At 55.4% G+C, this 13,215-nt stretch overlaps 1 protein-coding gene across 2 annotated transcripts in view; it reads right to left on the bottom strand.

The window, feature by feature from the left end:
• The window catches only part of EFHD1 (EF-hand domain family member D1), a 36,893-nt gene that overhangs the window by 23,513 nt on the left and 165 nt on the right, over nt 1–13,215 (bottom strand). For both annotated transcript variants that reach the window (XM_023724466.1, XM_023724467.1), the window contains exon 2: nt 13,041–13,215. This exon is cut by the window's right edge. In XM_023724466.1, the coding sequence (XP_023580234.1) occupies nt 13,041–13,215 (175 nt within the window). The remainder of the gene's footprint in view (nt 1–13,040) is intronic.

Below are 13,215 nucleotides of genomic sequence, written 5' to 3' on the forward strand. Positions count from 1 at the left end.
TTTGAACTGCTGAGCTTTTGGTTAGCAGCCACAGCTCTTAACCACTATGCCACCAGGGTTGCTCCCTACAAACCCCATGAAAACGCTGTCACTTCCCTTGCAGACAGTTTAGAACCCAACCAGGTAGAAAGAGGGAAGAGCACCTAGCGTAGCCCACACCTCCTGGTTGTGCCCAGGTAGGCAGGGCCACCCTGCTGGGCACAGGCAGCCCCAAAGGAGCCTGGAAGGGGGAGGCCTGGGGAGGGAGGGCCAGCCTAAGTCCAGGTCGCCTAAAAGCCTGGCCTAAACCTGCACCCCTGCCCCATTTCGAACCATCTAAATATTTCCTTTTCCTCCCCTCCGTTGACATCTTTCAAACGCTTTCAAGATGATGGAGCTCCGGAAGCCCCAGGCTCCTCCTCCACCAACCTCTTAGCAATTTATCCCAGCTCTTTGTCATTGAAATTTTAACCCAGATTTTTCTTATTAAAGGCAATCCAGGATCTTAAAGAAAAACCACCCACAATCCCAAATCCTCGCACCATTGTTGGTTTCCCGGGGTTCCCCTTTCACCCTGGTCTGGGTCTGTGACTCTTTTCCACAATTTTGGTTTTATGTTTTCTGAATTCCTTTCCCTTTACACTCTTCAGGATCTCTATCAGGGAGCCTCCCATCCCATCTGCAGGCCATGAGGGTGGGGGCTGCAGACACACACCTGGTTAAACCCAGCCTCACTGGGGGGGGGGGACTTGACCCCACCTGTAAGCCGAGCGTGTTGAGAGCAGCATGTGCCACGTGGGGCTGTAGAGGCCAAGACCATACAAGGCTCCAGCATTTAGCGCTGGGAACCCAGCAAGCCATCAGTGAGAGGCAGCTATTTTTAACAACACGTACCTGTTTGCATTATGAGCGGAATCCCTGACAGCGCAAAAGGTCAATGCGCTTGGCTGCCAATGGGAAGGTCGGTGGTTTGAGCCCGCTCAGAGGAGCCTTGGAAGAATGACCTGGTGATCTACTTCTGAAAAATCAGCCATTGAAACCCTATGGAACACAGTTCTGACACACACAGGGTTGCCAGGGGTCAGAATCAACCTGCCCGCAACTGGTTTTTTTGCATCGTGAACAGGAAGCACCACCACCTTGGCCCCAAACAGCCTTCGCCGTTTCTTGCCTTCAGCATTCCAGGGGAAAACCCAAACCCACACCCTGCCCCGGTCCCTTGTGCTGAGGGTCCACGGAGCCCTCAGTGAGTGACTCTGACGACTCAGCCCAGCGCTAGCACAAACAGGCAGTCCTGTGCAAGAGGAGAAGCCGGCCCCCGGAGGGCCCCCTCGACAAGGATTCCCGATTTGTTCACTGTCTGGGCCCGGGCTGCCCGAGGACTGGCCATCACTGGCAGTGGCGTGAGGTGAGGATGGGCCCCACACCCTCAACCACCAGGGCCACAGGGCTGCGTGGCCACCCCTGGGAAAGCCCCCTTCCACAAGCAGCCCTTTTACCAACCGAAGGCCAACTCACAAGGGACAGGGCTGGTTTCCAGTATCTGGGAGCTCTGGGCCTCCTGCCCCATGAATCACTGATTCTTTCAGCTTCCACTGTGCAGAGCCCCTGGGTTTTCTTGGTTTTCACATCACCAGAATAACCCTGCCATGAAGGAAGAAAGAACCTGCCAGGCTTTGTCTGCCTGAGGGTCACCCAGCTTAGCCACCGGACACCCCCAGAGATCCTCAGGGGGGTCTGAGGGAGCAGTGCCAAGAAAATACCTTATTGTGGGGAAGGGGGCTGCCTACTCCTCGGGGACCACCAGGACCCTCGGGCCCTTCTGTGCAGGGATGCCTTGTATGGGAATCACGCACTGTCATTTCAGCCAGGCGGCTACCCCAAGTGTGGTCTGCGGAGACACAGCAGCAGCCTCAACGTCACCCCGGATTGTTAGAAATGCAGAATCTCAAGTCCCACCGCAGACCTGCTGAGTCAGAACCTGCACTTAACAAGATCCCTCCCTGGTGACCCCAAACAAACCAAAACCAAACCTGTTGTCGTCGAGTCCATTCTGACTCATAGCCACCCTACAGGACAGAGTAGAACTGCCCCATAATGTTTCCAAGGAGCAGCTGGTGGATTTGGGAACGGCCGACCTTCTGGTTAGCAGCTGAGCTCTTAACCCCTGTGCCACTAGGGCTCCTGAGTTCACAAGGGCACTGCAACCACCAGCAGGTGGCCACCCAGTGGGTGTCCCTAACGGAGCCTTATCCAGATGAGCCCTGGGGACTCACCAGGTCAGAGGATTTGTTCTTGCTCCATACTGACCTGCCTCAGTCTTCAAAGAAATACAACGCTCCTTAGAAGCGAGGATGGCAAGAGTTTGACTCACTTACTTTGGACACATCGTCAGGAAAGACCAATGGCTAGAAATGGACATCATGGCTGGTAAAGTAGAGGGTCAGCGAAAACGAGGAAAACCCTCAGTGAGATGGGCTGGATGGACACAACGGTCGAAGCAATGGACTCCAACATCAGTGACTGTGAAGACGGCAGAGGACTAGGCAACATTTCGTTCCGTTATACATAAGGTCGCCATGAGTCAGAGCGGAGCCCTGGTGGCAAAGTGGGTAAGAGCTCAGACTGCTAAACCAAAAGGTCGGCAGTTCAAATCTACCAGCCACTCCTTGAAAACCCTATGGGGCAGTTCTACTGGTCCTACTGAGTCCTACTCTGTCCTAGAGGGTCGCTATGAGTCTGAATCAACTCAATCACCTACAACGAGAACAACAATGAATCGGAGCAGCAACTAACAACAACTTCCAGCTTGCTGCTGGCTAGGAAACGGGATCTCCAAGTGCTTTACGGTACAATTGTATGGAAACTTAGAGAAAGAAGGCTCTGAAGAAGGCCCACAGCCTCTGATTTCTAATCAGGCAACTCCCAGCCATTTCTGTCTGATGGCTCCCAGCTCTCCCCTGTGTTTTAAATATGTGGACTGGGTTCGTTCACTCACTCACTCACTCTTACTCACACTCACACACTCACTCATACTCTTTCTCACACACACACTCAGACTCCCTCCCTCACTCTCCAGCTGGCTCACATCCACCAGGGGCCTCCCCAGAGCAGAAGTACAAACATAGTCCCACTGGGGAGACAGACCCACAAACAGGTCAGCCCCACATGACTGGGGCTTGGGCTGAGCTAGAACGTAGGGGGGAGGCTGAGGTAGAGAAGGAGGAACTCACGGCCAAATACAGAGCCTAGGAGGCAGCCACGGGCACCTATCTGGTTCAGAGGTCCAGAAGTTTCTGGGACGGGCGAGGGGGAGGCTGGAGGGGCTGCAGGGCCAGCTCACACTAGGTACATGGTCTTCCTAAGGGCAAGAGGGACCCCGCAAGCACCACTCGCCCCGCCTAAGGGTTTGACACAGAGAAGCAACATCAGACATCTGTCTCAGACTTCTCAGCTCAGTGAGCAGGCTGGATTTTTCTGGAGGAGTGGGGGTGGGGCAAGCTGATTAAAAAGGGGACCCAGTTGGGGAGCGTGCCATACTCGGGGGGCAGAGAGAAGGAAGTAGGGTGGGGTGGTAGCCGGCACTGGCACAGGGCTGAACTCCAGCTTCACCTGTTCTGTGCCAAGCCAGAGCCCTCAGGGCACTACAGGAGCAAGAGTTTCACAATGTTCTCATTTCCAGCAAATTCTCTTCCTTTTCTGGTGAGAGGCGAACATTCTTACAGGCTAAGGGAGCTGAGACAGAGCGGCCCCCTACTGGCAGCCACAGCCCTGTTTGCATGGGAAGTTTGTAAAGAGAGGTGGGGTGCAGGACAGAGCTGAAGGGCCACCCCCACTACCGTCAGAGCACTCACTGTGCACCCAGCATCTTGGCAGCAGAGGGAGGCCTAGCAAAGTGGCCCCTACCCGGGCCTGCAAGAGAAGAGCGGAATCTGCTTCATCCTGTCCACCAAAGGCATGCCGTCAGACTGCCCTGCCCCTGCAAGGGACAGTCACAGGGATTCGGAGGGGGGAGAGCAGCGGGGGGCTACCCAGGACCGCCACTTGACGCACCCAGCCCCCCCAGCCTGGTGCCCCCTGTTTCACTAGCAGAAAGTCTTCAAATAGGAATGTGTCAGCTACATGCCAGCAACCCAGTTGTGGAAACAAAGCAAGCCAGCCCCCAGGAGCACCCCCAAAGCAACACACCAAAGGTGACGAGCTAAGAGGTCAGTAGTGCAGATTGCCTGGGCCATGCTGAAGGCCGCAGCCGCTCACCCGGGGAACTGGACTGTGGTGGACTCGGCCATCACTCAAAGCAGGAAGGGAAAGCACCCAGGGCTGCGCCCCTCATCAGTCGGGGAAGCCAGGGAAGCTGCGGGGGTAGGGGTATTCTGAAGCCGAGTGAGTGAGGCAGGGCCGAAGCTCAGTGGGGCCAGGTGGGGCAGGGGCATTGCAGCCTCGGTGGCTCACCCCACCTTAAATCCACGGACCTTGATGAGGGCCCAGGCCCGCTGCTCCCTGGCGAGCAGAAAGAACACTGGGCTGGAAACTGGCGACCTAATTAAGGTCTTAACTGCACACCGAGTGGTCACACGATCTCGGGGACAACCTGAGAAGGTGGTCACTTACCTTTTCCACAGCTCACTTACAGGAGTATGGCTGCGGGCCTTGCCCATGGGCTCAGTGGCTCAGCGGAAGGGGACCGCAGGGCCCGGCTGAAGGCTCGGGTTACTCGCACCTCCTGGGCAGTAATCGGGGCCTCAGGGCCGCTGCAGCTGTCAGGGCTCAGAGCCCTTCATTGTGACCAAGGGGCCCTGCTCTCTCCGTGGCCCTGGGCCAGGCCTGGGGTGGGGATTGGGCTGGAGGGAGAAGCCACTCAACCATAAAGACTCCACCCCGGCTATTCCAGGGCAAACGCTATAGGGGAGAGGAACCTCGTAAGACTCGTCAATACCCAACAGGTGTAAGTATGAGCGATTAGAAATAGGGGGCATGGGAGAGAGGCTTGGGGAGTTGGCCATCAGCCCAGTGAGAGTGTGTGCTAGGCTGGGGGAACCAGTGAGAGAGAAGAATGCAACACCATTGGGGACCCACTGGAGCTGGCTTTAGGGTCAGCATGAGGAGTCTGGACTTGTCCCATGAGCAGTAGGGAGCTAATGAGAGGGACGCCCACAAGCGCTTCTGAAGAGGGAAGCAATGTAATGAGATCGATGGACTCTGACAAGGCCATTCTGGCCACAAAATATGGGATGGATGGGGAGGGTGGATGGTGGAGCAGCCCTGGGGGGAGGGCCCGTGGGCCTTGTAGGAGTCCCCGCAAGCCGTCTAGCCCCCGGCTGGGGTGAGCTGCGAGCCACAGCCTCTGCTGAATGCCCAGCCCTGGGCATGGGACAGTCCGCAAGTCTTCAACACTACCCTCCTACTTCCTGCAAACCTGATCTAAGTTGGCAGAAGGCGAAGGATGTCTCCTCAGCCCAGCTGTGGGAGGCAGCCTGGACGGGGAAGAGAACAGGAAGCCACACCACGCACCAGTGGTGCAAGTCCCCACTTCGGAATCAGGTCCCGGTGTGGCTGCAAGTAGTCCACTGCTTCTCCCTGCCCTCAATTCTCCATGGCCCTGCCTGGCCTAGGACCAGGAACTGGCTGTGAGGAGGCTGCGATCACAGGCAATGGGCCCCGACCTCCATAACCAAAGAATTTACTTTCATTCAGCAACATCAGGTGGCGGCTGGCCGAAGACTGAAAGAAAGCAAAATCAGGCCTGGACACCCACACACATACACGCACACCCACTCACGCAGGACGTGTACAAAGGCTGCCAACCCCAGAGAGGAGCCCTTAGCAACAGACACCCGGCAGCCGCTGAAATGCCTCCCAGCAAAGGTGGCAGCTGGGCCATGTACTCCCCACCTCTCCCCGAGACCCTTCCAGAGGAGAGGGAGTGAGAGACCCGCAAGCACGGTAATAAAGGAAGTAAAGAAGGGAGGGAAAGTGGAGGGGCCTCAGCCAGCAGCTTTCAAAGACAGAAAGCAGGCGGAGGAGGGTAATGGGGAAGTCTGCCCAAGGAAACCAGTTGGATCCCTGAACCCCAGAGAGGAGGGCAAGGGGCTTCAGCGATGCCAGGCTCTTTGGAGGTTGGACGGGCAACATGAGGTGAAAGTAGGGGTCCAAAACAAGTTTGCCTAGGGGACAGTTGATACCTACCCACCCGCCCCCAAGTACACACAGGACACTCCCAGCTGTCAGGGATCTACACCCCACATGCAAAGAAAAACATCCACAGGGTCTCAATTAAAATGACAAATTAATGTCCCACATTCAGGCATACAGGAGCCCCTCCCAGTAATGGGATGACCCCTGCCTGGTTTCTGGAATCTAAGTCGGCCATCAAAAAGCCCCCGACACATACATATGTGTGCACATACAAAACCACAGATGGACGTAAGAAAGGTACTTTGTTACACTGTTTAGTAAAAAAGCCCAAGAGGGACAGGACAGACGCTGCTGGGGCCCGGTCCTCCTTCCTCACTAACAAAACCTCCACATTTTGGCCCGGTGTCCTCCCCTCAGGGGAGGGAGCCTTTCCCCAGCTCAGGCAAAACCAATCAGAGCCAGCACCTTTTTTGGAAGTCGATCACCAGGCCTTTCTTCCTAGTCTATCTCAATCTGGAAGCTCCACTGAAACCTGTTCAGCATCATAGCAACACACAAGTCTCTACTGACAGACTGTGGTGGCTGCTCATGAGGTAGGCTGGCCAGGAATCGAACATGGGTCTCCAGCATGGACGGCGAGAATTCTACCACGAAGCCACCAAGACAAGACTAGGGCAGAGAAAGAGAGACTAGGGTGGAGGGAACAAGAAATGAGGAGCTGGAGGACGACCTCCGCTTTGTGGGTTTTGGTGGTGTCATGGTGATGCAGGAATCAGGAGTTGGCAGGACGTCTATTACCTCACCATCTTGGATTCTGAATAAAAAGACAACTTTCTCGTAGTTGAACACGCCTCTCCCCACCCTCTCCTTGGGGAATTCAAACACAAGTTTTTAGTATTCTGCAAAAACATCCCAGCTGCATTTTGAGATGTTGTATTTGGGTCCTGCCTTTAAGGGGCTGCCCTGTTACCTCCCCTCGGAAGTGGCCCCCAAAGAAGTCGGGGGCAATTAAAATTTCCTGTCTGACCTTGACCGCATCCTGCTAGCTCACATTACAGCCCCAGACACACCGTAGAGTCAGTTCCCTCTGGCTCTTGTTCTCTGGGCTTGGGCTGTCCAGTCACCGCCTAGAAATGGAGAGGGCACCTTCTCTGGTCGGGCTGATGCTGCCCCTGGCTTCCCACGCTCATTAGAAAATTCTCTTTCTTCTAAACACATCATTGAGGAGACAAGCGCATTTGTGTGGGCCCCAGGGATACAAAGATGAATGACAGCCACTGCAAGAACCCCAGAAGCTTACAGGCTGGGGAGGGTTCAGTGTGTTTGTTTTTTTAAACCTTGAAAACCTACAAAAGCCCAAAGCAAAATGCTTTTAAAAAAGGAAAGTCCAACTTAAAAGTTCAAAGCCTGCTTCATAGTGTCTGTGTTAATCTCCCTAGCCCCAAACAAAAAGAGTGAGCGGACTTTGTACAGGTCAAGTTAGGTTATTCACTGCAAGGGGCTGGGTAAATTGTACAGTGACATCGGAATCTGGATCTAGAAACTCCCGCTGAAAGGTGAAATTCTTGCTGAAAGTAAGCGCGCTCCTGGCACAAGTCAGGGGTTTTCTGTTGGTTTTCTTTTTTGTAGTTAAGACTGTGAATCCACGTGAATTAGGATTGGGTTCCGGGAAGGCCAGTCCGCCTTCTGAGGTCCCTGTGTGCTGCGAATGGTTTCTACTCGATACTAACCTAAAAGTTGGCGGTTCAAACCCACCCAGTGGCACGGCAGAAGAAAGGCCTGGTGATCTGTTTCCGTAAACTTTCCAAAATCCATGGCTGTTGAGTCAATTTCGACTCACAGCAACCCCATAGGACAGGGTAGAATTGACCCACAGGGTTTCCAAGGCTGCCACATCTTTCTCCCGCAAAGCAGCTGGTGGGTTTGAACCGCCAACCTTTCGGTTAGCAGCCGAACACTTAACCACTGCACCACCAAGGCTTCTCTGTAAACACTACACCTGAAAAAACCCTATGGAGCAGGTCTACTCTCTCACACGGGGTCAGAAGGAGTCGGAATCAACTTGACGGCCGCGGGTTTGGTGTTTCGGTTTTGGCCCTCCTGCTGTTGGGGTGGGAACCACTGCTGGCTTGGATAAGTCAGTGATTCTGATCCTCTAAATCCAAGGGCCCCCTTGGAAAGGTCTCCCCACCCTGCCACCCCACTACTGCCCCACAAGAGGAGAGGAGGAGACAGCGACGGGGCTGCAGGGACTTGGTAACGCTCCTCGCTTGCTCAGCAGAGGAGCGAACAGGTCCCTTCAACAGAGCACCAGGCCGGACACACCATCCCAGGAGCTAGGAACTTGCTGTAAGGTCAGGGCCACACAGCTCAAACTCCAGATTAAATCAGCTCCAAAGGATCAATCCGACAGCGCCAAAGCATTCATGAACTATTAAACTTTTAAAGAGGGACAACACAAAATATGCACATCAGCAGAATCACTACGTGATTCTTAGCTACGTGCTAAGCTAAAAATCAGTCACCAGAACACACCGGGCCCTCACTACGGGCCAAAGCATTGAGCTAAGTGATTCACATGAATTCGTTTATTTAGTCCTCACAATAACCCCACGAGGTAGGTACTATTTCACCACCATTTGGTGGGTGGGGAAACTGAGGCACAGGGTTTTTAAGTAACCTGCCAGGTAGCATGCAGTGGAGTCAGGGTTTAAACTCTGCCAGCCTAGCTCCAAAATCCATGCTCTTCACAGCTTCACGATATTGCTTCTGCGATGAATAACATTTGGAAAGTAACCCAATGGAAAGCAAGTTGCTGTGTGATGTTCTTCGGGATTTTTAACTTAAAAAAAAAAATTACTTAAGCGTAGGCCACCACCACCAGTTGCTGTTGAGTTGATTCCAACTCATGGCAACCCTAGTGTCAGAGCAGAAGTGCTCCATAGGGTTTTCAATGGCTTATCTTTCAGAAGTAGATTGCCAGGCCTTTCTTCCAAGGTGCCTCTGGGTAGATTCAAACAGCCAACTTTTCGGTTAGTAGCCGAGCACTTAACCATTTGCATCATCCAGGGGCTCAAGCATAGAAACCAAAGGAAAAAGATAAAAGAAGGAAGAGACTACGCTTCAGTTAGGCGCCGAAGTGTAGTGACGGCCAGCTGGCTGGCCCCAGTGCTGCCACAGCCCGGGCAGGGGAGAGGGTGGCATGCAAGGGGTGGGCTCTGGAGCAGCCCAGGCAGCCTCCAGGGTTTTCCTTGCCCAGGCCCTCAGCTAGTGGCCAAGGCAGCCGCACACAAGGGTCTGTGCAGGAGTGGACATAGAGGTGGGGGGGAGGCGCATAGTGGGCAAATCTAAGAAAAAGTAACCCATCAGGTCTTCAAAAGTACTTAGACAGAATTTACACATTTTTTTAGCTGTAGAGCTAAAAAAAAAACAGTCACACAGGGCAGTGGGCAGAGGAAGAAGGAAGCACCCAAGAGGACTAGAGGGTAGTGCGGCCGGGCCACGAGCAGAGCTGGTCCTGAGGGGCTCTCCAGCAGGCTGGGGAGGGGACCGCAAGACCGGAAGCAGTGCCGAGCCAAAGCAGGCCGCGAAGCCCACAGTGCCAAGCCCACAGCAGCCTTCCCCGGGCACAAGGGGTGCCAATACAGCCAGGGCGAGGGCAGGAGGGTGGCGGCGGTCCCCTGGACTGGCCATCTGGGGCAAAGGAGGACCTAGAGCCAGCAGGGCAGGTGGACAGCAGAGGTGTTAGGAAGGCAGGTGCCAGGGGTGGGGAAGCCACCTGTTCTGCCCTAGCCTGACCCGGCAGCCAGACACCCGTCAGGGCCCCACTGGAGGATGAGGGGTTTGGACCGGACCTTGTCCTTCAGCTACCGTCACTGGGCACCAGGGGCCGCCAAGGACTCAACCCAGAGCTGAGCCCAAGGCACACAGGAGGCCCTGACTGTCCGCGGCAGGGGCAGGGCCAAACAGGAAAACCAGCGAGCTTGGTTGGGGGGTAGCAGAGTTTGGGGGGGCTCGGGGCCCTATTTTCCTAGCTGTGGGGGAGCCTGGAGGTAGGGCAGGGAGGAGAGAGCCAGGGCGCAGGGTCTGGTAGGACTCCAGACGTAGACCCAGGGCCTGGCGCCAAAGTAGGGGCTGGAGGCCCTGTTTTACGTCCCCCGCCTCCCTCAGCACCCATTCACCTCCCCTAGTTCTCACAGATCTCCCTGAAAAGAACTCTTGTTCCCACTCTGCGGATGAGACAGACGCCACGAAGGGACCTGCCTGTGATCACAGCTGACAAGCCTGGAATCAGGGTCCCAACCCTCCCTCCTCCCCAAACCCATGATGCATAATTTGACCTTGACAGGTGTAAGTGGGAGGGGAGCTTTCCAAACCACTGTGGCGGGAGGAGAAGTGGCATTGCCCTCATGGCCCCTCCCCCTCACCACCTGCCCCTGGCAGCCACCCAGCCTTCTTGGGAAGGTGGGAGAACCCACTGGCATTGAGTCGATTCCGACTCATGGCAACCCCACGTGTGTCACAGCAGAACTGTGCTCCATAGGGTTTTCATTGGCTGATTTGTCAGAAGGAGATCGCTAGGCCTTTCTTACGGGACGGCTATGGGTGGACTCAAACCTTTTGGTTAGCGGCGGAGTGCATCACCGCTTGCACGGCCCAGGGAAGTTGGTACTTGGGTCCATGTTACCAGCGAGGAAACTAAGGCTTAAGGGGATTATGTGGCTTGCCCAAAGTCACGGTTAGGAAGCCAGGTCTGACCCTCTGCCTGTCTGGCTCCAAAGGTGACAGGCAAGTGTCTCCAGCCACTGCTCCAGACGGCTCTCCAGTACCTGGAGTAGCAGCCTTGCGTCTCCTGTCCCAGCAAGGTTTCTTTGGAACAGCTGTCCCTCACATCCCACTCCCTGATGACAAGCTGGCAGTCCTGCCTCAGGAGACCCATGGCTGAAGGTGAACTCAACCAAGCAGAGTCAGGGTCCAGGATGGGGGTCTACTCTTCCCCACTCCCACATCCCTAGGGTAGGACTGTACTTCTCACACCAGGGGTGGGACATGTGGCTCAGGCCCGGCCAATCAGAGCAATGAATTTCCACAGCCACAGTAACTGGTTCAGAGCCAACAAGACACAATAGTAAAGCTACCAAAAAAAAAAAAAAAGGCTCACTAGGGCCTTTGCTGGGGCTACTCTTTCCCACTGGACTTGCTGGAGCTGCTGTGGCCACACTGCTGCCATCTGAGAATGTGGACAGCTGGCTTAAGAAAAAGAGAATGTGAGCACTGACATCATTTGAGCTCCTGGATCCAGTCATACCTGCAGCCATACTGGCTTTTTAGATTCATGAGCCAATTAACTCCCTTTTCGTGTAAGCCAATTTTCAGTGCAAGCGACAGAAAACTTAATAGAGGATCATGACTGACACAGTAGCTCTGGAGACGTTCCATCACAGAGCTGGACTGTCAGCTCTCTTGGGACCCCAGAACACACACAGCCTTCCCTTAGGTTGACACTGTTCCAGCTTAATTCCCCGAAGATGCCTCCTTGCTTACTCTTAGGCAGCCAACTAACAAACTTAGCCTTTTAAGATTATTTTGCAGGAAAAATAAATGAAACTCAAGTCACCACAAAGCAACATGAAGATGAAGGGCCGACCAGGGCCCAAGATGACCTCCTGAACTGGGAGGAACTGGGCGGCTGGGGAGCAGCCGCGGGGGCAGTCCCCACATGAAAGGCTTCACCCCAGTGAATCAAAGGGACTTTGGCAAACCACTGCCTTTCCCATCTCGCCCCAGTCAAGTTCTTTTGCACCAACTCTGCCCTGTTAATTGCTCAAAAGAGACACACCAGGTGTGAACGCCAGAGAACAGCACCTAGAAGCCAGGGACGGGGGAAATCAGGATGTTGGGGTAAGAGAGAGGCGGGAGGCTCCGGAAGCCACACAGCGCCGGCCACAGCGCCTTTAAATAGAACCTTCGCGCAGAGGGCAAATACATTCCAAGCGCTTTTAAAAATGCTCCAAGCACGACCTGGCCAGCGGCCTCCGCTCCCGGAGGCAGTTTTCCGGTCTCGCCTGATTCTGGAAATATTATTAATAGCTCAGTTAGGCCCTTACCCGGTGCAAAACACTTTGTGGCCTTAAAAGGCAGGAACTATTACTGCCCCCATTCTCCAGGTGAAGAAACTGAGGCCCAGGGAGGTCCAAGGCCGACTAGTGGGGGTCCGTACGCGCGTCTCGACCAGGTGGGCGGCTCCGCGCGCGGTGAGACTGACACAGGGCGGGACGCAGCCCCCGCCGACCGGCTGCGAGCTGCCAAGCCAGGTTCTTGCCCCACGGGCGGGGCAGTGGGAACCAGAAAAGTCGACGTCCCACAGGCTCCCCCCTGAAGCGCTCGCTGCAGGAACGCCCTGAATCTTTTACAAATTAGAAAATAAAAACCTCCCACTTCTCAGCCTCGGTTTGTGTCCGAGATCCCGCGCGGCCGCCAAGGCTTAACTTTCCCCTTTTGTTTTAAAAGATAAAGGGCACAGGGACTAATTTCTCCCTTGAGAGATGAAGTTAAAGCCGACAGGTGTGGCGCTGCGGCGTCTCCTTTCCTAGAAGTTGCGCTGAGAGCAAATCTGGGAACAGCGCCTGTTCCTTTCGCGGGGCCAGAGGAGCGGGGCGCCTAGGAGCCGGGGCTCAGCTTCCCCCGGGGCACGTCGGAGCTGGGTCCCAGAGGACGCAGCTCCTGTCTTGGTTTCCCAGCCCCGCCGGGTCCCCGCACCGCGCCGGAGAGTCTGGGAGCGCACAGCATTGGCAGCGTTGAATCAAATGCAAAGGGCACCCCCTGCACCCCTGTCCCACCAAAGCGGGACTCAGGTCTCCCGGATACCCTCGCCCTCCCCACCCTGGTCCCGGGCGCGCAGGTCCCCAACGCGCGCGGGCGCTCACCGCTTGAACATGCTCTCCAAGTCCTTGATGAGGCGGCGGCTGAACTGGGGGAACTCGGTGTAAGGGTTGAAGACCCTGCAGCGGCGGGGCCGCGCCGCGCCCTCCTGGATGTCCAGCCGCCGGCTCAGCTGCGCGCTCAGCTCGGCGTCGGCGCTGGCGGCGGGCACTCGGGCCC

This window comes from Trichechus manatus, unplaced genomic scaffold, assembly GCF_000243295.1.
Source record: "Trichechus manatus latirostris isolate Lorelei unplaced genomic scaffold, TriManLat1.0 scaffold00249, whole genome shotgun sequence".
In the NCBI taxonomy this organism is placed as follows: Eukaryota; Metazoa; Chordata; class Mammalia; order Sirenia; family Trichechidae; genus Trichechus; species Trichechus manatus.